This window comes from Echiichthys vipera (genome assembly GCF_963691815.1).
Source record: "Echiichthys vipera genome assembly, chromosome: 13".
NCBI lineage: Eukaryota > Metazoa > Chordata > Actinopteri > Perciformes > Trachinidae > Echiichthys > Echiichthys vipera.
In genome coordinates, this window is record NC_139838.1 from 28225038 (window position 1) to 28249932 (window position 24895).

The 24895-nt window shown below is 47.3% G+C and overlaps 1 protein-coding gene across 1 annotated transcript in view; it reads right to left on the reverse strand.

The window, feature by feature from the left end:
• Positions 1-11091: 11091 nt before the first annotated feature.
• Positions 11092-24895, reverse strand: part of LOC310955417 (venom phosphodiesterase CdcPDE) — a gene marked incomplete at both ends in the record, with an annotated part of 43742 nt that continues 29938 nt past the window's right edge. Inside the window, 6 exons of the mRNA XM_083925235.1 lie at positions 11092-11265; positions 12557-12713; positions 13855-13987; positions 14844-14921; positions 21027-21162; positions 24646-24800. Of these exons, the coding sequence (XP_083781361.1) occupies positions 11092-11265; positions 12557-12713; positions 13855-13987; positions 14844-14921; positions 21027-21162; positions 24646-24800 (833 nt within the window). The remainder of the gene's footprint in view (positions 11266-12556; positions 12714-13854; positions 13988-14843; positions 14922-21026; positions 21163-24645; positions 24801-24895) is intronic.

Consider the following 24895-nt stretch of genomic DNA (forward strand, 5'->3'; position numbering starts at 1 on the left):
ACGGCAGAAAAACGTGCGTACGACCATTTCATGGCGAACGTCGGCATTTATCAATTTGGACCAATCATGTCGAGAAAGACGTCTAAAATGTGGGATCACTTTGAAAAGAACAAGGATGACCCCAAGAAGGTCACGTGCAAACTTTGTTTTCCAGTCCCTTGCGTTATTTCCCCGCGCCGTTCATGACAGCTTAATCAGCTTGCTCAAAAATACAAAATAAACAGAAGTAAACAGTTATTTAAAATCTAATCCAATACAACTTACTAACGTGACTAGATCGCTGTAACTGTATTGTTATGTATGATATTCATAAAAAATAAATGACTGGACCAGCTCGTTTGTCAATATCGGAGCCGATATCGGTGCATCTCTACATTAACCACTAACCCGTAACCACTTTCACTCTGACCTTAACCCACTTTCCCTTCCTCTGCGCCCACCTCTGTCCTCTCACAGCTCGTTCACTGGCAGCTGTTGCACTTTTACTCAGATGCCAGGTAGTTTGGAAGAAACACTCGGTGCTTTGTGGGAAGAACACTGAGCCACTGTTGGTCGACTGTCTCCACTGGGATTTCACGGTAAGACCTCAGTTCAACATGAATAAGCACTAAAGTGTTCCTCCAGTGGGAAGACCAAACCAAAGTGGGTGTATTTGGTCATCTTTAATAACACTACATCAGTGTGGGAACCAGACAAACCTGCTGAGGTAACGTTTGCTCTGTCAGACCCACCCTCATGTTCATGCACTTCCAACTGTTTATCTCATTTTGGGGCGGATTCAAAACAATCACTGACAGGAGCGTCATGGTTACAGTGCAACTTACCGGATCACACGGTCGAACCGCAGACTTTATAATAGAGAGGCTTCCATAATGTCACCCATTGGTTATGAAGCCATGGGCATTTTATTCATCTTGTTTTTTTTACCATATTTGGACAAAAACGCGGGGCTGCGGAGGAGATCTAAGCAGCGTCACGTTGCACTATAATTTCCATGATGCTGCGCTAAGTAAAAGGTTCAAGAGGGAAACGGCTGTTCTTTTTGACCGGTTGACATGAATCACCGGGCGGTCTGGTGGGTGAGCTGGGAGCTCCGGTTGCTGGGAGGAAAATCCCGGTCCTTCTGGTGAGAGAGAGAGACAACGCACTCACACTGTCCATCCGTACCGCGCCCAAACAGGTTTTACGGGTAAAGCCTAGTTCCTTTGACCAGTGTGAGTGCAACCGTACCGCGCCTAGGAGCGGCACGCTTGCCGGCAACGGCCCGTTTGGGAGAGGTGGGCTTTCGTAAAGCACGTTTGCACATGTACGAGCACGAGCGTGCGCACGTGTACGAGCACGAGGCCTACGGCGGTTCTGAGGTCATTTCCTGTGCGCCTGTTGGGACATAGAAAAAAGAAGGAGGGACCATGCGCGGACATTTCAAACAATGGCGGTGAAAGGTTCACGTTGGTGTGATGCGGAGGTGGAGTGTTTACTGCAGATTTGGTCGATGAAAAGATTCAAAAACAGTCGACAAGACGCACAAAAACTCCGAGGTCTACGGAAAGATCTGGAAACAAAGCCACGCATCGCCATGACGTCATCAATGCGTGTGACGTGTTACGGCGTGATGACGTATAGGCAGCAAGAAGCATTCTCCGAGGCCCAGGTAGTGTGAGTACAAACGGGCCTGGAGGGGGGGACAAGGACCCTAAAGCACGGGGCACGGGACGGAGGCACAGTGGGAGGGTGCCCTGAGATGGAAGGAAGGGACACACAAAGCAGGCCATAGAACCGCAGGGGGCCATCACCAGTGTGTCAGGGTTATAGGTCTGTTTTTTAAGGGGTTTCCAGTCGTTATCAGTGTAGTTTATTGTTGCTGCACACTGGTCCTAAAAGAGTCTCTAACGGTGACCGTGATGTCACAGTAAACACCTGCTGTCGTCACTGAAAAAGCTTTTACGGGCGATGGAAAAATCCAACCGGATGACTTTAATCTTTGGCCGAGTAAACACCCAACGAGTGGCGTCGAACGTGAGAATGAAATAGATCCCGTCTCTGAGTAAGAGGCAACCATCCGTCTCTGAGGGCAGTATTTATCTCAGATGTTTTTTTAACCCCGCTGCGCTGTGTCATCACGATGGCGTGCGCTCCAAATCAGTGCATCGCAGTGAGTAGCATGTGTGTGTGTGTGATGAGTAACGGCCTTATTGTAGCAGTGGTCTAGATACAAACAGAGGTTAATGAGGAGGAAATTCCTTTTACCGGCACGTTGTTGACTAAATGAATGAGCGGTGAGTGGACGGAGAGAGGACCCACATCATCACATCAGTCAGAAGATCAAAGTGGTGATGCCCGACATCAGAAATGAGAAGAAACAGCTGTGAATACGGAGGTTTAACAGACAAAACATTACAAAGACATGATAAAGGAACATGTTTTTGTGTCAGTTGCTTATTTAGAGAAGCACAAAGCGTCACAAAGATATAATTATTTCCTGATATTCATGTATTTATTTACATATTCTTAATTAAAGAGATGTGAAAACTGGAAGTGGGATGAGGATCAGCATCTCTAAATCTGAGGCCGTGGCTCTCAGCAGGAAACCGGTGGACTGTTACTCCAGGTCTGGAATGAGTCCTGACCCCAAGTGAAGGAGTTCAAGTCCCTCGGGATCTTGTTCACGAGTGAGGGGACGATGGAGCGTGAGTTTGGCCGGAGAATCGGAGCAGCGGGGGCGGTGCTGCAGTCGCTCTACCGCACCGTTGTGACCAAAAGAGAGCTGAGGAAGACAAAGCTCTGGATCTACCGCTCAGTCCTGGTTCCTACCCTCACCTGTGGTCATGAAAGCTGGGTCAGGACCCAAAGAACCAGGTCCAGGTCAGGACCCAAAGAACCAGGTCCAGGTCCAAGCGTGTGAAATGTGTTTCCTCAGGAGGGGGTCTGGAGTCTCCCTTAGAGAGAGGGAGAGAAGTTCAGCATCCGTGAGGAACTCGGAGTAGAGCCGCTGCTCCTTTGTGTTGAAAGGAGCCAGTTGAGGTGGTTCAGGATCATCTGGTAAGGATGAACCCTGGGCGCCTCCCTAGGGAGGTGTTCCAGGCACGTCCAGCTGGGAGGAGGCCTCGGGGAAGACCCAGGACCAGGTGGAGAGATTAGATCTCCACACTGGCCTGGGAACGCCTCAGGATCCCCCAGTTAGAGCTGGTTAATGTGGCCCGGGAAAGGGAAGTTTGGGGTCCCCTGCTGGAGCTGCTGCCCCCGAGACCCGACCCCGGATAAGAGGCTGAAGATGAGATGAGAGTTTATAAATTGGGTAATATTTAGGGACATAGATTGAAATAAACAAATGTACACAATGAGATAACAAATAAATAAAGTCATTTATTAATATTATTTGCCCATTTAAACTTGCCAATAACGTTACATACATCAGTAACAGTAATTAAAGTGATAATATCGAGTATGCACCATTAAAACAATGGAAGCAGGGATTGTTCATAATGAGGACTTTTGCTTAAAGGACATTTTGCCAATAAAACGTTTACTTTTACTGAAGACTTGAACTTGCAGAGGAGCGTCTCCACGTCGTGTTTTTATAACTTTCACCGAAGCGAAAGCTCTGAAGACTTAATCACTGTTTTTACAGCTTTCCCTGCTTGTTTTTTAAAGGCGGTGAAAACCAAACCACAGCAGGGATCACTCACTGAGGATCCAGCAGACTTCCGGTTTTGCTTTTACTCGTGGTCTCACTGACACACACACACACACACACACACATCCTCACACAGACGTGCAGTTAGAGCCACGCCGCTTCAAATGAACGGTGACGAAGCTTTGGTCATATCTGATGTAGGAGGAACATTACAGCTGCAGCCATCGAGTCATGCAGCGATACTGAAAATAAAATTACCTCATTATTGTTGATTACCTCATTTTTAGGAAAAACTTCACATGCAACACCCTGCATATAAAAAACTGTATAACCAGAATCTCATCTCTCATCTCATCTCATCTTCAGCCTCTTATCCGGGGTCGGTTCTCAGGTGCAGCAGCTCCAGCAGGGGACCCCAAACTTCCCTTTCCCGGGCCACATTAACCAGCTCTAACTGGGGGATCCTGAGGCGTTCCCAGGCCAGTGTGGAGATCTAATCTCTCCACCTGGTCCTGGGTCTTCCCCGAGGCCTCCTCCCAGCTGGACGTGCCTGGAACACCTCCCTAGGGAGGCGCCCAGGGTTCATCCAGACCAGATGATCCTGAACCACCTCAACTGGCTCCTTTCAACACAAAGGAGCAGCGGCTCTACTCCGAGTTCCTCACGGATGGCTACATTCCCGTGGGTCGTATTAGAGTTTAGGAATAAAGAACCTATGTGGGCGCACATGTTGGAGGATCAGTCATCAGGATTCATCCTCTACACAAAACGAATATCTCTTCCACATTTCATCTCAATCCAATCATTATCAGGATATTTTAGTGTGGACCGAAATGATCGACCAACTGACCAACACATGCCATTGCTAAGGCTACGCTAACATGGCTACAAACACCTGGATCTATGTTGGACGGTAACAGAGACTGGATGAGTTTCAGTCTGAAACTTGGCGAAACCTGTGTGACAGAGGAGGAGATGGAGTTACCGTTGGCTCTGGATGAAAAATGCTTCACTTTGTTTAGATTTTTCCAGAGAAAAACAAAACACCTGGTGTGCTCAGACTCTCCTCATTTCCCTGTACACCTTCGTGCATCAGTTCGTTTCCTACATTGACGTAGTTTTGCATGATACATGCTTGGCCAGTTCACCCCTCAGGCTGCACACACTGTGAATCTTGTGTTAGACATCTGGCTTGTGTCTGGTGTCCAGTAAACGTCCATCTTTGATCTTCCTGTACCCTGCGTGCACTAAAATACAAAGAACACTTGTGCTTTTTCTTATTATGACTAGACAGGATGGATGAGAAAGGCCTCTGGGCTCGTGCAACCTTTGGCCGTTCCCTTGGAAACAGAAAACACAGATGTGTCCCGCGTGTAGGTCTTCTAAGGAACCGTCCGCGGCCCTTAACTGGAAATCTGTATATTGATCTGTGGCTGCGGTTGATCCAATGGGCCTGTTAAAGCAAATGGTTGCTATGGGAAGCCCATTAGTGCACGATATTTATAGTAGCTACCTGGCGCCTTTCAGCTTTTGCAGCTCTTTTTATTGCTGCTTCACATCTGTCTCTCTCCATCAGTCACAGAAATAGATACGCATCAGACAAATGCAAATACAGTATGCAGCCAAAACCACTAACGCACAAACCATAACTGCATGATACACAGCACTGGAGAACTTGTACTGTGATGCAGGTACAGACCATCAATGCATCAAAAACAAGACGTGCACACTTCATGCATGGAAAAGAAGGTTAAAGTACAATGGATTGTTGTTCTTTTTTTTTAAACGGTTTCAAATTATTTAAAGGTTTGAAGCAATTAAACAGTTTTGCTTATGGTCATACGATGTTAACTGCATGCTCTCGGGAGAAATATACTGTTTTGTAGACTCTGAACCAGGTCGTCCTTATTTACTGTTTGTATATAACTAAGAACAGTGGTCAGGACCCAAAGAACCAGGTCGCGGGTACAAGCGGCCTAAATGTGTTTCCTCAGGAGGGGGTCTGGAGTCTCCCTTAGAGAGAGGGTGAGAAGTTCAGCATGTGTGAGGAACTCGGAGTAGAGCCGCTGCTCCTTTGTGTTGAAAGGAGCCAGTTGAGGTGGTTCAGGATCATCTGGTAAGGATGAACCCTGGGCGCCTCCCTAGGGAGGTGTTCCAGGCACGTCCAGCTGGGAGGAGGCCTCGGGGAAGACCCAGGACCAGGTGGAGAGATTAGATCTCCACACTGGCCTGGGAACGCCTCGGGATCCCCCAGTTAGAGCTGGTTAATTTGGCCTGAGAAAGGGAAGTTTGGGGTCCCCTGCTGGAGCTGCTGCCCTCGAGACCCGACCCCGGATAAGAGGCTGAAGATGAGATGAGATAAGAACAGTGGCGGCTGCTGTTCTTTCAAGGAAGGGAAGCTCATTTTTCCGGCCTACATCATGAATGTGTTTGTTTATTTATATGTAAATTCTTCCCTTTGTTCGTTTTCAAGAAAATGATCTGGAGGATGTTTATTCTTCAAGATCGCTGATTCGCTCATTTAGCTGTCAATCAAAAAAGGATTTCGCCTGAGACAGCTCATCCAATCATCACGCAGAAGCCGAGCGTCCGGGCCAGCCCACTGCCCCATAGACCCCCAGAGACGCTGAGTGTCCGATGGGCGGGACAAAGCCCAGCATTCATCCAATGAGTGTCTAGTTTGGCTGCAGTGGAACAACCTACTCTACACTTCCCCACTGAAGTCAGGAGAAGCTGAGCGTCCGACTGTGTGAAGCGCTGTGGGGATGAAGGAGAAGGAAGTTGCTCCGGTTTCCTGTGATAAGGAGCTGATTCTGAACAAAAGATGAAGCTTTCTAGCGCTTATTTCACCAATGAAATGTACACACAACAGCACAGTGACATTTTAGGGGAAGCTTCCCTTCCAGTCTTAGAGAAAACGCCACTGCCTCAGGAAAGTTTTGCACTCTGTTGCTTGTATATTCCATCTTCTTGTTACTGTAGGAGTTATGTACGGAGCAAAGGAGGAACTCAGGTGACGTAGCATCAGAACGCCAGTATGAACAAACAAATACTGCAGACTGCGACTTTAACCGTCACCTTTTGTCGTCTAAACTTAGCCGCCAGTTGCTTGTTAAACAGAACGTTATATATGGTGTGTATGGTTCGATATATGAATTTTTGTGCAGAACTTGATGATACGTTGTCCGGACTATGAACTCAAGGTTTGTTTATGCTCCGTTACTTTGTCCTGCCAGTCTTTGTAGCCAGGACAAAGACTGGCAACAGCTTCAAAGTAGATGGAATCAAATGGTCAGATGGAGTTTGTTGAGCTTGGCCGAGTTCTCGTGGTGGAGCTGGACTTGAGAAGAGGCAGGCAGGGATAACAGGCAGCATATGGACCCGGGAACAGGTGAACACAAGGCTCGGCAGCATCCATACAAACGCAAGAACTTCTGAGCGTGTGACGACGTTGATGAACTGGCAAAGACCGGAGTGTAGAGTCGAGGCAGTTGAAGCTTGATGAGTAGATGAGTTGCAGGTGTGCAGAGCACCATGCCCAGACAACACACACACACACACACACACACACACACACACACACACACACACAGAAACAGAGACAAAGACAATCAGCGGACTAACGAGAAACAGAAGGCCGGGAAAACAGCTGAAAAAATGAGGACCATTTCACAAAAGGACACGGGGTCACCTTGAACTAAGGCTGCGTTTACACGTGAACGACTATTTTCATAAACAGACATTTCGCCGTCTCCTTTTTTCAAAAATAACATCGTGCACACCTGTCTGTTTTCAGTGTGCACATGGCATGAAGAGCGTGCTAACCTGTAGGTGTCAGTGTATGGAGGAGCTCAATGGTCCATGATCACCACTGGAAACACAGGTCGCACCTGTGACGCAGGCGCAAGTTCTGGAGCAGACTGTGTCGTTGGCTGCAGGAATCTCAGCTTTTCTAAAATGTGCAGCCGGAGTTTTTCAAAATCTCCACTTTGGCGGGAGTTTTTAGAAAGAATCGTTTTTAGAAAGAATCGTTTTCAGAGCGTGTATTTCTGAATATTTTTATTGTAAAATAGATGAAATAATAATGATTATATCGTCTAAATGATCAACTTGACCCAAAGGAACACCGATTAAGTTTGTGTTCACGACAATGCAAAAATATAATCATGTCTATTTTAGGTTTTCCCAGTTGTTAAATTAGGAAAATTCATTAAATATAAAGCAAAACCAAATTGTGTTAAGCATGAAGTTAGAGATGTTCAACATTGAATGGGGTCTAATTGACCCTGAGGAGAACAGGAGGGTTAAGAAAATGTCTTTGCAACTATGTGCAACCGTGGTGACTGCACGGGAGCTGGGAGGGACAGCTGAGTGAGGTTCAGCCCTTCTTTGTTTAAGAGGATCCCTCATCAGCACGGAGCATGTCAAAGGCAGGATTAAGGACTTTTTAAATACAGTCTGCACACGTTCTGTCTCCGAGCACTGATCTGCTTTTTATTTTCAATGCTGTTGATGTTGATTTATCACGTTTAGTTGTGTGTTGTTTTGGTTTTAAATGTGAAACTTGTGCGTTTATGCCTCAGTCTCAGCCTGGACTTCATTGGAAAATAGATTTTAAATCTCAAAGGGATTAACACGAGCGTCTGCAGCTGCTCTGCTCATCTCTCCGACCTGACCCCAGTTACGTCAGTCACAGCTCTTTAAACGGTTTTATTTACATTCTGAGTTCTTAATACAACACAAACACATTTTTAATGTGTGCAAATTGAGTGAAGTTAAAGGTGAAGTGTATAGAAGCGCGCGTGTGGCTGCAGGTTTTCAGCCCAACCACGCAAAAACACACCTGACTCGACTTACTCAATCACCTGAACTGCCTTCACGCGGTTGATTTGTTGAACCAGGTGTGTTTTTGATTGGTTGGAATGAAAACCTGCAGCCACAGCGACTCTTTACTGGATCACTTTGACACCCCTGCTCTACATCCTTAAATTATCTGTTTTCCATAGTTTCACCATGAGATTCCAACTGTGCCGGCAGATGTTTGACACATTCAAAGAGTTTGACACATTAAAAAAAAGCCTCTGGGTCTGAGTCTGCAAACGTGCTCAGAGCTGAGGAGACCTGCAGCCCGTTAACACGAGTGTCTGCAGCTGCTCTGCTCATCTCTCCAACCTGACCCCAGTTACGTCAGTCACAGCTCTTTAAACTGCAGCTTTGCTCTAAAGCACGCTCACAAAAAAGGAAACTACGCGCACACAGTTCTGAAAACCCAACTGGATCACACTTCAGCACAGGTTACATCATTAATGCACTTTGGTGTCATCGACCTGTTATACATTTAAACATGTAACGTGACCTCGTGAAGCCAAAACATATATAAGGGTATTTTGATGGTAGTGCTTTAAGTCCGTCCAACCGAACGGGGGTGTGTGTGTGCGTGTGTGTGTGTGTGTGTGTGTTGGAAAGAATCACCTTTGAGAATAGAGAAGATGGTTTTGAACATTGTGTCATTTTTTTTCCAATTTTTCCAGTTTTGATAAAGTTTGTTTAAGGTTTTGAGAAAAGAAGGTAAAGGCCGTGTTCAGACAAAGACGATGTAGAAAGGAAACGCAAAAGTGGCGTTTCGTTCTCGCTTTTTATTCTGCGTGTAGACGAGCGTCTTTGGGGGAAATCTGCGTGCACACGGGGACGCACAAGTGTGAAATCGGATGTAGTGTGCACGTTGGGTGTGTAGGTGGAGCTGTGAAGCGCCGCCACACAACAGCACCCAGAGCTGGTGCATGCTGGGAAACGTCCTTCTCCTTCTCTCCCTAACAGCGGAGAAGTAGGACGCCGTACAGTGTGACGGGGATCTGCAGCACGGTCTGCAGCCTCCCACCTCCTCGGCTCCACCCAGGACACTTGAACGTCCCACTGATGGAAACAGTCCCACATGTTTGTTGTTGTTTACCTGAACTCTGCACACGGATGTTACGGAAACACGCACGCCACGTGAGCCAGCGTGAGCAGGTCAGAGCTCACTTTAGTGTTTTTACCTTTACACGCAAACACAACGCCGGAGCAGATCAGAGCTCACATTAGTGTTTTTACCTTTACACGCAAACACGACGCCGGAGCAGATCAGAGCTCACTTTAGTGTTTTTACCTTTACACGCAAACACAACGCTGGAGCAGATCAGAGCTCACTTTAGTGTTTTTACCTTTACACGCAAACACGACGCCGGAGCAGATCAGAGCTCACTTTAGTGTTTTTACCTTTACACGCAAACACAACGCTGGAGCAGATCAGAGCTCACTTTAGTGTTTCTACCTTTACACGCAAACACGACGCCGGAGCAGATCAGAGCTCACTTTAGTGTTTTTACCTTTAGACGCAAACACGACGCCGGAGCAGATCAGAGCTCACTTTAGTGTTTTTACCTTTACACGCAAACGCAACGCCGGAGCAGATCAGAGCTCACTTTAGTGTTTTTACCTTTACACGCAAACACAACGCTGGAGCGGATCAGGGCACACTTTAGTGTTTTTACCTTTACATGCAAACACAACGCTGGAGCGGATCAGAGCTCACTTTAGTGTTTTTACCTTTACACGCAAACACAACGCTGGAGCAGATCAGAGCTCACTTTAGTGTTTTTACCTTTACACGCAAACACAACGCTGGAGCAGATCAGAGCTCACTTTAGTGTTTCTACCTTTACACGCAAACACAACGCTGGAGCAGATCAGAGCTCACTTTAGTGTTTTTACCTTTACACGCAAACACAACGCTGGAGCGGATCAGAGCTCACTTTAGTGTTTTTACCTTTACACGCAAACACAACGCTGGAGCAGATCAGAGCTCACTTTAGTGTTTCTACCTTTACACGCAAACACAACGCCGGAGCAGATCAGAGCTCACTTTAGTGTTTTTACCTTTACACGCAAACACAACGCTGGAGCAGATCAGAGCTCACTTTAGTGTTTCTACCTTTACACGCAAACACAACGCTGGAGCCTTTTTAACGTTTACACTCCAAAAACACCATCGGCGTCTAAACGAAGGCACATCTGCTTAAATATTTTGTCGTTTTCACCCGGGAGTGTCGTCGTGTACACAGGGCCTTAGTTTCAATAAACGTGTGTAAACATCTGGAAGCCTGACGCGCACAGTTTGGATGCAACATGTCATTCAACCCCAGAAAAACACAACAACAACAAACAAACAAACAGTGTGATCATCAGTGTCTGTGTTTAAAGTCCCGTAGATCAACGGGTCCTGAAGCCCAGCAGGGTCAATAGAGACTTGAAACCCCTTAAATGCAGATTACAAAAAGATCAATAGGATAAAAATCACGATAGCAGGTAAACAATAAGAAGACACAACACAAACGTAAATAAATAAAAATGTCACGACAATTTAAGACTCTTCACTTTCACAGGTGATGAATTTGAATCTTGTTGTGGAAAAAGGAGCTTCAGTGTTTCCTGTGAATGGCCGCTGTGGGGCGGGTCTTCATCCTCAGCAGCTCTGGGATTGGCCGATCGCTGCCCTGGTAAAAGTCCAATCCCGTGATCCACTCGACGTCTCTGACCCGCGACTGATGGAACCACATGAGATCTTCGACCCAGTGAGACTCGGTTTGTGTACTCTGTCGATGCAAAGACAAAAAGAGACAAGTTTGGACCCAGGGTCGAGTCATTGGTTTGTGAAGATGTGTCTCCGGGCTACGTTTCTGCGTCCTGTCTTCAAAAACGCAGACGCTGGGGTCTACTAGGGTGGCCGGGAAGTTGCGGAAGACGCAGCAAAAGGAGCGGGGTTTGCGAGCAAGTAAGAAGAAGAGCTGCGAGGAAGAAGAGGGTCCGAGGTCTTTGTACAACTGTTAACTGTTGCTGTAAAATTCGGGGAACTCAGATACATTCATACATACATTTAGTCGTTTACTGGGTTGAGCTTTAATGTGATGAACCAGCGTTAATGAGGAGGCGGAGGCTGCACTGTTGACGGCAAAAGTATCGATACTTCTGCAAGTTAGTATCTAATCCCATACAAATTTGTAGTATCGATTATTTTCCAAGTATCTATTTTTTTTGACAACCCTGATACTGTGAGTGACCCCCTGATCTTGAACAAACATCTGCTTCTTCTTCTTTAGAAGTATAAAAATATTGGGAGTTTCAGCTTTCAGCCATTTTCTGCACAGGAAATATAGTTTCAATACGTGAATTTAAGTAGGTGTAGTGTGGTTTTAGTGTCTTTTAGTTTCATTCATTCATTCATCCTCTTGTCCCTGTCGGGGTCGCGGGGGGCTGGAGCCGATCCCAGCTGACATCGGGCGTGAGGCGGGGTCCACCCTGGACAGGACGCCAGTCTATCACAGGACACATAGAGACGAACAGAGACAGACAACCATTCACACCTACGGGTGATTTAGAGTCATCAATGAACCGAACACCTGCACGTCTTTGGACTGTGGGAGGAAACCGGAGAACCCGGAGAAAACCCACGCAGACACATCCACCACACCACCGTGCCGTCTTTCAGATAACTCTCTTAACACATTCATGAACGGTCCTACCTCTACATTCACCTTCAAGACCTTTTTTTTTAGCATCACAGAATTTAGAAATCTACGTTTTGTGGTGACATGAAAACGTCACGTCAACCCTGTTTGATATAAAGGCTGGTTCAGTGGTAGACTTACACAACGGTTCTCTGACGTCCTCATCGGTTTCATTACTTTAAAGGGACTTTCTCAAGGGTCTGTTACTAAGGGAACACACACACACCAGAAGAAAAAGCTGCTTTGTTCAGGAGCAGGGAGCGTGAAAGGCACCAGCAGGGAGGCAGTTTCAGGTGAAGTCATAAAGAGAGTTTGACTCGATCTGTCTGGCTGGAGGATTGTCAGAGGTTCAGTGAAGTGTCACATTGAGGGTTCTTACTTTGCAGCTTTCTGAATTGTCCGGTCTGTGTGGCAGCAGGAAAGACACGGTCTGCAGCTCGCCGGCGCAGGTGGTCACCGGTTTGGCAGAGTCCCTGCAGCTGGTCAACATCGCAAAGTAGTGCGTGGGGAAGGAGATGTTTGTGCCGGAGACAAATCTGGAGTCAAACGAAAAACACATTCAGTGAAGTTAGACGTTCAAGTCATTCGCGGTAGTTGAACATCTGATTCTCATCTCATTTTCAACCGCGGGGGATCCCAAACTTCCCTTTCCCGGGCCACATTAACCAGCTCTAACTGGGGGATCCTGAGGCGTTCCCAGGCCAGTGTGGAGATCTAATCTCTCCACCTGGTCCTGGGTCTTCCCCGAGGCCTCCTCCCAGCTGGACGTGCCTGGAACACCTCCCTAGGGAGGCGCCCAGGGTTCATCCTTACTAGATGGATCTGATGTTGTTCTGCTTCATTCTGCTGTTATAGGCCGAGTCTGCCGGGGATAATCCTGCTCCTGATCCTCTGAGCTTCTCTCCTCTCTGTCTGTATCATTCATGTCTCATCAGCGCATGTTACTAATTCAACTTCTTACGCGTTGTTTTTACGCTCTGTCGTCTCTCAGGTCTCTGCTGATGGTGGTGGTGCCTGCTGCTTATTACTATAGATATTATTATAGTTACTGTTACTTTTGTGGTTGGTTGCATATCCTGGACTGTCTCTCTCTCTGTCCATCTCTCCGTCTCTTCTCTCTCTCTCTCCTTCTCTTCCTCTCTCCGGTGCAGACAGATGTGCGTCCTCCACAGAGCTGGGTCTGTCTGACGTTCCTGTCTGTTATAGTGAAGGTTTTCGTCTCCACCGTACTCTACGGGGGAATTGTTGGGTCTCTGTAAATCATAAATAAGTCACAGAGTGTGGTCTTTACCTACTCTGTAAAGTGTCCTGAGATCACTTTTGTTATGATTTGGCACTATAAATAAAATTGAATTGACTGTGAAACCACAGACGTCACCGCCTCGTCACTTCTGGGTGTCAGGCTTCTAAGAATTTTGAAGGAATCCAAGCATGCCACTGATTAATGAAAGCTGTGTGCACCGCGGGCAGATGGGAGACAAATGAAAGGCAAAACCAATATAAAGTGGATTAAGAAAACATTGCTCATCACACGCCTCCAGGACACAAGCGTCCCGTTGTGTTCCAGGGAAATCTGGTCCAATAAAGAATGAGAGGAACACAACGGACCAGTGGATGCAGTCAAAACTCCACAGTGGTGCAGAAATCCAAGCTGTTAGAAGTTTAAATGATACTTACTGCTGGATCTGCTCTGGAGTGTCGAATCGGCCGTCGTGGTTGTAGTCGAAGGCGGGACCCGTCACCACGTTAACGGCGTTGTAAACAGATGCATATTTCTTTAAAAGGGTGTTGTGAAAATAGTCCCAGATCTCTAAAAGAGGAGAGAAGATTAAATCGAAAACTTGAGGTTGTGCAGTACAGCTCCAAGGTTCAAGGTCCAAGAGAAACGGAAGGATTGATTCAATAAAAGCCAGATAAACGAGGGTCATCGTGGTTTTCTGAGACAAAACAACTGCTGATGCCTCATGTCAGAGTCTCTAAGGGCGCCCTCCCACTGTTCCTCCGTCCCGTGCCCCGTGCTTTAGGGTCCTTGTCCCCCCCTCCAGGCCCGTTTGTACTCACACTACCTTGGCCTCGGAGAATGCTTCTTGCTGCCTATACGTCATCACGCCGTAACACGTCACACGCATTGATGACGTCATGGCGATGCATGGCTTTGTTTCCAGATCTTTCCGTAGACCTCGGAGTTTTTGTGCGTCTTGTCGACTGTTTTTGAATCTTTTCATCGACCAAATCTGCAGTAAACACTCCACCTCCGCATCACACCAACGTGAACCTTTCGCCGCCATTGTGTTAAATGTCCGCGCATGGTCCCTCCTTCTTTTTTCTATGTCCCAACAGGCGCACAGGAAATGACCTCAGAACCGCCGTAGGCCTCGTGCTCGTACGCGTGCGCACGCTCGTGCTCGTACATGTGCAAACGTGCTTTACTAAAGCCCACCTCTCCCAAACGGGCCGTGGACGGCAAGCGGGCCGCAGCTAGGCGCGGTACGGTTGCACTCACACTAGTCAAAGGAACCAGACTTTAGCCGTGAAACCTGTTTGGGCACGGGACGGAGGCACAGTGTGAGTGCGACCTAAGTGTCCTCAGATATTCGTCAGCAGTCTGGTCTTTAATGGACGTCATCATCATTTCTCTTCCGCCGTCATATTAACCAGTTACTTACTCTTAAACTCGGGGTACATTGGCACCACGTTACTCATGAGCAGGGCGTCGTACTGCTGGTCCGCTGTTGCGTTGAGATCTGCGGAAAAATCAAAACACAACAACAACAACGATTTTTAGATGTGGAAATGTGGTGAGAGGAAGAACGTGTAAAGACAGTCATTGCAATTTATCATTATTAACGAGGGGGTCACTTCAAACGACTTTTGGTTCTGTATTTTTTATCATATCGTTAATAAACTTAAATGTTGATGTGTCACCAATAATGTGCTCCTATTTAACTTGACTTCAATCAAACTTCCCTTTAAGAAAGATTCTTTTTTGTGGGCTCTTTCATGCCTTTATTTTGATAGGACAGCTGGAGGTTGACAGGAAATGGGAAAGAGGGGCTACATGCAACACAGGGCGACTGGTCAGAGTCGAACCCGGGCCATTGCGCTAATGACTTTTGGCCTCTGTACACGGGGCGCCTGCTCTAAACACTGAGGGCGCCCTCCCACTGTGCGTTCGTCCCGTGCCCCGTGCTTTAGGGTCCTTGTCCCCCCCTCCAGGTCTGTTTGTACTCACACTACCTGGGCCTCGGAGAATGCTTCTTGCTGCCTATACGTCATCACGCGTCCCAACAGGCGCACAGGAAATGACCTCAGAACCGCCGTAGGCCTCGTGCTCGTACACGTGTGCACGCTCGTGCTCATACATGTGCAAACGTGCTCCTGAGACCCTGTATGCCCCAACAATCCAACTTTTTGGTAATTATATAATCCCCCTTTTTCTGAAAATACACTTTCCATGGGTGTAAAAAAGACTCTTTCAGGTCTGTTTTAACCTTTGTGACTAATTAGGGAAACTGCCTCAGTCCTGTAGAAACCAGCATTTCACCTCCAGCAACACTGTGACAGTAATGAGTGTGAAATGAGGAAGTAATACAATGGAAGCAGTTATGTTCAGTCAAGCTTCGTTAGCGTTTCAATGAAAGCGTCACAACTCTTGCCAACTCATTCCTTCTCATTCTCGGTTTTCTCTGCTACAGACCGACTCCTCCGTCTCATCCGTTCCCCTCCTCCCGGTGCCTCATCTGCCTTCCAGGACACTCTACACGCTGTGTTCCCCCGCCTCTACCGCTTCGTGCTTGTCTCCCAGCAGCCCTGTCTTCTCCTGATAATCACATTCACTCATCTCCTTTCTGTTGCATTTCAAGGGGAAAATATTTTCTACCAGATGCTGTTTTTGAGTCCACGTAGGGAGGAGGTCAGGTCCACGTAGGCAGGAGGTCAGGTCCACGTAGGGAGGAGGTCAGGTCCACGTAGGGAGGAGGTCAGGTCCACGTAGGGAGGAGGTCAGGTCCACGTAGGGAGGAGGTCAGGTCCACGTAGGCAGGAGGTCAGGTCCACGTAGGGAGGAGGTCAGGTCCATGTAGGGAGGAGGTCAGGTCCACGTAGGGAGGAGGTCAGGTCCACGTAGGGGGGAGGTCAGGTCCATGTATGGAGGAGGTCAGGTCCATGTAGGGAGGAGGTCAGGTCCACGTAGGGAGGAGGTCAGGTCCACGTAGGGAGGAGGTCAGGTCCACGTAGGGAGGAGGTCAGGTCCACGTAGGGAGGAGGTCAGGTCCACTTAGGGAGGAGGTCAGGTCCACGTAGGGAGGAGGTCAGGTCCACGTAGGGAGGAGGTCAGGTCCATGTAGGGAGGAGGTCAGGTCCATGTAGGGAGGAGGTCAGGTCCACGTAGGCAGGAGGTCAGGTCCACGTAGGGAGGAGGTCAGGTCCACGTAGGGGGGAGGTCAGGTCCATGTATGGAGGAGGTCAGGTCCATGTAGGGAGGAGGTCAGGTCCACGTAGGGAGGAGGTCAGGTCCACGTAGGGAGGAGGTCAGGTCCACGTAGGGAGGAGGTCAGGTCCACGTAGGGAGGAGGTCAGGTCCACTTAGGGAGGAGGTCAGGTCCACGTAGGGAGGAGGTCAGGTCCACGTAGGGAGGAGGTCAGGTCCACGTAGGGAGGAGGTCAGGTCCACGTAGGGAGGAGGTCAGGTCCACGTAGGGGGGAGGTCAGGTCCACGTAGGGAGGAGGTCAGGGCGGATGGATGGAAAAGTCAGCGTTGACTTTTGACTTAATCTGCGTATGTAACTTTATTTTATGTGACTTTGTTCGACCACGTGTAAAACTTCAACTGTGTCACAACGTGCGCTCGGTGTCGTTGATGCAGACGTGATGAAACAAACGTAGTCCGAATCCTGAATTTGAGTCATGCATCTGTCACCTCAGCCGTTACAGAAAGGGATTGTTTCTGTCTTCAGTCAGGCAGAATTTTATTTACTGAATTTGGCCTAAACCACAACTTATCACGTCAGCATTTCCCCGATGTCTTACCTTACAAACAGCAGTTATGGTTAAAGATGGCGACAGAAACTTTGTCTCCTTCCCGAAGTCACTGCAGACTTTTTTCTGTTTCCAACCAAGACGGAGATCTTTCCCTAATCTTAGCAAAGTATAGTAGAGTGTCTAAACACATCAATATAAACGCTAGAAGAGGACAATTGTTAGAAGCTTATAGTGTTTTACAAACTCTGATATTCTTCTTCAGTGTCAGCATTTATGTGACTCTGCATTACACATCCTTAAAACCATGTGTAATGGTTTAACCCTCCTGTTGTCCTGGGGTCAAAATGACGCCACTGTGTTAAAAACCAAACAAAAATCCCCTAAACGATATTTTTTTAACCTGAAATTTTATGACTTTTCCTCAATCGGCACCAACAGTAGAAAAAGTGAAATGTTGCTTTTCTTCACATTTCCATGTGAGCTACAAACAAAGGTCCAAAGGTCGTCCTGGGGTCAAAATGACCCGTGAGGCACAAAGAGTTGAACTCAAGGTCACAGAGTTATTTACAAACCACTGAATGTTCCAATGTTTTAGTTGTTTTAATCAGTCGCAGACGTAACAAGACAGATCATGGGGTCTTCTCACGGACGGCTGTGCCTTTGATCAGTCTCAGATCAATGAGCAGCAGACGTGAACGAGACAGTAGCAGACGTAAACAACACACAGGTGTTATCGCAGACTGCAGAGATTATAAAGGTGCTGCAGACGACAGGGCCCTGAACTCTGTCTGTGCTGAAGCCGTGAGTGTGTAGGATGTATCAGAAGAAGAAGATGGGGAGGAACACGACCCAGAGCATTATGAATGCTTATATTAGGGGTTTAGTGCAGACGGGTCATTTTGACCCGGAGGACACAGGGTGTATACAGAAAATGAGGACAACAGGAGGGTTAATGACCACTTGCAGGGCTGGACCCCCGTCACATACAGTATATTAGTCATAGTTACTGTGTATGTTATTATTGATGCTGTCTCATTTGATGCTGTCTCATTATTGTTTAATCCAACAATAAATGTGCAATTGAACGGCCAGAACATTCAGCAAGTAAAAACTGTAAAACTCCTTGGACTCTGGCTTGATTGCACATTATCATGGTGTGATCATATCAACAAAGTTGTGGGCAAGATGGGTAGAGCTGTTGCAATTACACGTAAATGTGCACCATTCATCAATCCGCAGTTGCTAAAAAGTGTTGTTTGTACATTGGTGCTATGCCATTTAGACTATTGTTCTGTTGTATGGGCTGCTGCATCAAACTGTCTGCTAAAACAATTACAAGTGGCTCAAAACAAAGCTGCAAGACTGGTTCTTAGTTGTTCCACAAGAACTAGTGTTACTGTGATGCATGAACGTCTTGGTTGGCTGACGGTCGAGCATAGACTATCTGCAAACATTTTAATATACTATCACAGAATTATTAATACCAAAACTCCTGGATCTTTTTATGATAAAATAACATATTGCTCAGATTCACATTCGCACTACACTAGAGGAGCGGATAGTCGACAAATGGCATTACCACTACCCAAATCAAACTCAATGAAAAGGACTGTATTTTATAGGGCAACTGTTCTTTGGAACAATCTCCCTGTTATGATTCGCGATACAAAGGGAAAATTTGCTTTTAAAAAGAGACTAAGAAGGTTTTATTTTAATTGTTTGACCCAGCAATGATTGTCCTGTTTATTAATGTATGAACGGAATTTTATCCTTTTTTATTGTTTTTATTGTTTTTATTTATTTTTATTATTGTTCTTAATTTTAAGGTCTTTATTTATTGTTGTGTTTTTATTTTTTTTTTTATTTGTGTCTTATTTTTGGCTAAGGTTGTGACCTTGCTAATTTAAGTGTGTAAAACTGTTTTATGACCTCGGTGGACCCCAGGAAGACTAGCTGTCGTCTAGGCGTCAGCTAATGGGGATCCTTTTCAATAAATTCAAATAAATTCAAATTCATGTCTTTAATCTTAATCCTAATGTTTACCGGTACAAATCTTTAGGAGACTGGGTTGACAATGAAACCTTGAGACCCCTGATGTCAGACTTGAATTTGCGGACCTTTATCGTGATTATGCCGCAGAAGGACAACATCATCTGCATAAATGCTGACTCACTATAGAGCCCATGGACATCGCAAGATGAGAGAAAGGGGGACGAGGTCTCTCCTGCTCGTGATGTTCATGGAAGTGATGCCAATTAAATATGTATTTAAAAAACAACTAAATATTAGGTGACACATTCTAAATGTAGGCTGACACGGTGACACAGCGAGAGGGTACCAGGTTCGAATCCCGGCTGGGGCCCTTCTGTGTGGAGTGTGCATGTTGTCCCCGTGTCTGCGTGGGTTTTCTCCGGGTTCTCCGGTTTCCTCCCACAGTCCAAAGACGTGCAGGTGTTCGGTTCATTGATGACTCTAAATCACCCGTAGGTGTGAATGGTCGTCTGTCTCTGTTCGTCTCTATGTGTCCTGTGATAGACTGGCGTCCTGTCCAGGGTGTACCCCGCCTCACGCCGGATGTCAGCTGGGATCGGCTCCAGCCAATAAACTATCTAAATGCGCAGAAAATATAAGAATAGCCAATATAAAAAACAACTTTTCCGACCTGATGACCTCAGGCTCGAGGTGACGAAGCTTTCATGATGAAATTGTGGTGGTGATTGGTTGTGTGTGTGTGTGTGTGTGTGGGGGGGGGGGGGGGGGTAGTTATGAGTAAACACAGAGTGAGCTCGCTGGAAACTACACAGGAATTTTAAATTTACACAACTTGTGTTTGTTGTAGGGTTCTCTTAAAATGTGCAAGAACATTCCTCGTTCATTTCACCGGGTTTCTATCATCTTAGCGGTGGTAGGAATATGCAGATTCTTTTCTATAGTGATCATAGAAAATGAAGTACAGTAGGACTTCATTTCCCAGAATCCTCTGTTTCCCTTCTTCTCTTGTTTTTTTGCTTTTTGCGGGAGATTGGTGATAATGGAGTCTGAGAGATGCGCGCAGCAAGCGAAGCATTCATTCATTCATTCATCTTCAACCGCTTATCCCGGGGTCGGGGTCGCGGGGGTTGCTGGAGCCAATCCCAGCTGACATTGGGCGTGAGGCGGGGTCCACCCTGGACAGGACGCCAGTCTATCACAGGACACATAGAGACGAACAGAGACAAACAACCATTCACACCTACGGGTGATTTAGAGTCATCAATGAACCGAACACCTGCACGTCTTTGGACTGTGGAAGGAAACCGGAGAACCCGGAGAAAACCCACGCAGACACGGGGACAACATGCAAACTCCACACAGAAGGGCCCCAGCCGGGATGCGAACCTGGAACCTTCTTGCTGTGAGGCGACAGTGCTAACCACTACACCACCGCAGAAAAACTGAAATTAATACCGAGGTGACGGATGCTTGTAGACTTAAATACTGTTTAAGAATTGGCACAAATATCATTTCGCAGTAAACTGTCCTGTGCAACTCGCAGTTTGGGACTGTTGTGAGGCCAGGTCAACTGCGTTTGTTGTTTTCACTAGCATTGACAAAAGCGTTAAGCGTGAACTTGAAAACATGGAGGTTTAAGTTAGCACTGCCATGCGGGACAGTCTGCTCTAAACGCCAGCGGCAGCTTTTCATCAAGGACCCGGGAAAGATGAGGACTTCGCTGGAGGACTGTGCTAGTTAGCCGCTAACACTACAATTATGGGGTGGGACAACAAAACAACACACTCCTCTTGTCACTGACTGAATGTGTTCATGCTGAGGGCGACACCAGCACCTCCCTGTGTCACTGTGTTGTGTTTTGGCGCTGATATACGTACTGGGGGGGTACAGGAAGGCGTGCGTCAGGTTCTCAGCAGCGTTGTACTGGTCACATCTGGGACTCTGGGATGCTGGGAGTCTGACATCAGGCCTCAAACAGTCTGCCGTCACCGTTGGCAACGGGTTCAAGTTCAGCTGCGAGGAAAAAGGAAAACCTTTTAAGTTTAGTTGGTAATTAAATTAATCAGCTACTGACTCCAAGAGCTGGCCCCAGACATGTTACTGATTTAAGATATGATCTGTAAGATTTTCATCTATTTCATGTTCTTAAAGTTTCTCTCTGTCCCAGAGTGAGTTCAAACACTGGTGATTGATCATGTGACCCACTAATGAAAGCAATCTTTGTCTCTTTGCTGAGCGTTCACTTCTCTGGAGACGTCCCCTCTCTAAACACGCCTCCGTGTCGGTGACGCTGCTGACAGCGGTTGGTCTGACGCTGAAGCTCATCACTGCCGATCATGCTGCGTTCACTTGGAATCTGAAATCTGGAACTTCAAACTTCTGAGTCAGACTTGAAGGACAGAAGTGTAAAAGGAGCATGTGTGTGTTTGTGTGTGTGTGTGTGTGTGTCTGCATGTGTGTGTGTGTGTGCCTGCATGTGTGTGTGTGTGTGTGTGTGTGTGTGTGTGTGCCTGCATGTGTGTGTGTGTGTGTGGATTTAAGAGGGGAACATATAGGGGACAGACCAGAAGTAGATCGGTGAATGTGTGTCAATAAAGGAAAAAGTCAACACACGTGGTGACCATGACCGTGAACAAGATGGAGGCTCTGAAAGAACAGGTTCACCTGCAGTTGCATCTTACCGCCAATGAGGCCGCTAGAAACAAGGGATGTAAATTCTTACGGATACGGACAATAAGGATTTCTGAAGGATTAATACTGTCAGATGTACTTTAAATCAACTCTAGGTGGCGACGCATGCAACCGCATCTGGAGTAGCTTGTTGGCGTTCTGAACGCCCCTAAACATGATACGCCGTAAAAACGCTTTGCGCCGGCCGTTCCATTCATTTCCTACGGAGGAAAGTTTTGCGCCAAAAGTTCGAATCATGTGAACATCGACCATGTTGCTTCTGACCTTTCAAAACAACCAATTAGATAGAAGCTCTGAGTGTGGTGTATATGTTTCCTAGGCAACCAGAGAGCGACATCAAGCCAGTTAGAAAGATGGAGGAAACACTATTTAACATTACATAAATGTTGTTTCACGATCTGGGGAGAAAACGTAACGCTTGGAGGTTTTTGAAGCCTCACACCCGATTTGTGAATAGGCCGTTTACGAGCTAACGGTTGTTATGATTCTAGCGTTGATTTAGCCGTTTACGGGGTCTGGGGGAGTCCAGTGCAAAAATCTGATCATGTGAAGGCCCCTTTAAGAACCAGCACGTTTTCCGTTAAGAGCGCCGTCCAGCTCGTCCTACACACACACACACACACACAGAGTGGTTGAGTCCTTTTCAGTGGCTGCACATGTCGACCGTGCACACGAACACTCGTCTGTTAACGCTTAATGATCGGTTAACGAGGCTCAATAACAGAAAACATCTTTCAATACGATCTTGATCTAATTATGTTTTCAAAGGCTGATGTTCTGAGAGCGCAGCTGCTCCACGCTCATCTGTTTTCCCTGGAACTAACTCCCACCACCGTAAACTCAATACTACTACTGTTGTTGTGCCAGTCTTCAAAACAAACCCTTGTGCAACCCTCCAGGCTTTGGCAGCTGCAGAGTTGCACTTCAGATAATGTGAAGTTATGCAACTCAACGATGCTTCGCCTTTGAGAAAACAAGAGCCAACAAGTCCCAAAAGTGCTCAGGGTGGAATCATATGATTTATCTGGGTTGCATGTCAACAGATCAGCTCCATGACAACTAAGAAGTATTAACTACCTAGTGTATTAAATATGAATACAATGCACTGGGGATCAATGTTGTTGCTGTTGCATTTCTATTTCACTGGTTATTTTCATCCCTTTTCCTCAGTATCTCCCTGCTCTACAATCAGCAGCATGGGGAAATGCTGATAGTCTACTCCCCCCACTGTGGTTCTCCAAGTTCCTGTCAGGCCTGGGCAGGAATGAGGACCCAGATGTGGAGGTACAAAGGTTAAGCTGGCGTTTATTCTTAAATCCAAAATGAGCTGCACTGAGCTAATAAAACCTAAAACAAAGTCGCTCTGAACAGGAGGAAAACAGGGCTGAAAAAAGGGCATTCAAAAATAAAAAAAATCACTCTCCTCCTAAATCTGAGGCCGTGGCTCTCAGCAGGAAACCGGTGGATTGTTACTCCAGGTAGGGAATGAGTCCTGACCCCAAGTGAAGGAGTTCAAGTACCTCGGGATCTTGTTCACGAGTGAGGGGACGATGGAGCGTGAGTTTGGCCGGAGAATCGGAGCAGCGGGGGCGGAGCTGCAGTCGCTCTACCGCACCGTTGTGACGATAAGAGAGCTGAGGAAGACAAAGCTCTGGATCTACCGCTCAGTCCTGGTTCCTACCCTCACCTGTGGTCATGAAAGCTGGGTCAGGACCCAAAGAACCAGGTCGTGGGTGCAAGCGGCCGAAATGTGTTTCCTCAGGAGGGGGTCTGGAGTCTCCCTTAGAGAGAGGGGGAGAAGTTCAGCATCCGTGAGGAACTCGGAGTAGAGCCGCTGCTCCTTTGCATTGAAAGGAGCCAGTTGAGGTGGTTCAGGATCATCTGGTAAGGATGAACCCTGGGCGCCTCCCTAGGGAGGTGTTCCAGGCACGTCCAGCTGGGAGGAGGCCTCTGGGAAGACCCAGGACCAGGTGGAGAGATTAGATCTCCACACTGGCCTGGGAACGCCTCAGGATCCCCCAGTTAGAGCTGGTTAATGTGGCCCGGGAAAGGGAAGTTTGGGGTCCCCTGCTGGAGCTGCTGCCCCCGAGACCCGACCCCAGATAAGACGCTGAAGATGAGATGAGATGAGACTCTTCTTCAGAGGAAAGCGGAAAACACAAAAACAAGAGCGTGACGATACTCATGGTGGGTGGAAGTCATCTTTAACTGTGCACAAACATTGAGTGAGTCTCACTGATTCACTCACAGTGAGCGTGCAGCAGCAGAGTCAGCCGTGCCGGGGGTCTCTGTCTCCGTCAGCGGGACTCGCCACTTGAGTTACCGGCTGCAATAACGTTGATTTGAGGATTTAAGGAACATATTTTAAACATTTTGTTTGTAATATCCTTCCTCGCAGAGCACAGTTAAATATTGCTGTAAACCAGTTCCATGAGTGGTGGGCTGATAACTTGAGGAAGTGTGGGTCATTTCTCCGGGTGCAGCAGCGACTCGGACTGTCAGTCCGTCCGCTGAGTCGCCGTCTTTCAGATGATTCGCCGTGACTGTGGCTGACCGGGTGAGGTTTGATGATACGAATGAACTCGTTTCTGCAGGTTATAGAACATGTGGCTGCATATTTACAGTAGAGCTCTATGTTGGCGAGGGGGGGGGGGGGGGGGTATACATAGATATGCGACGACTAAATGACGACCACTAAATGATGACCACTGGTCGACCAAGACAATCCTCGGTCGGGGGCAGCCCTATCTGTCACCATGTGTGTTTAACCTTTTAAATACTTTTCGTCTCCACTGTCACACTCACCGGCTTGTCGATGGTGAAGGAGCTCCACAGAGGTATCAGGGCTTCGTGGCTGTAGGCGCTGATGAACCCCTCCTGGTGGAGGACGCAGTAACTCCGGTCAGGCTGCAGCATCCGCGGACGACCAAACAGCAGGTGCTTGTTCTCCGCGGCGGATTCTGAAACAGCAAAAGTGCAGTGCAGATGAATCCAAATGTGAGTAAACTTACAGAAGGACGCACACATGAGAGCGATCCGTGCAAACACTTAGTGA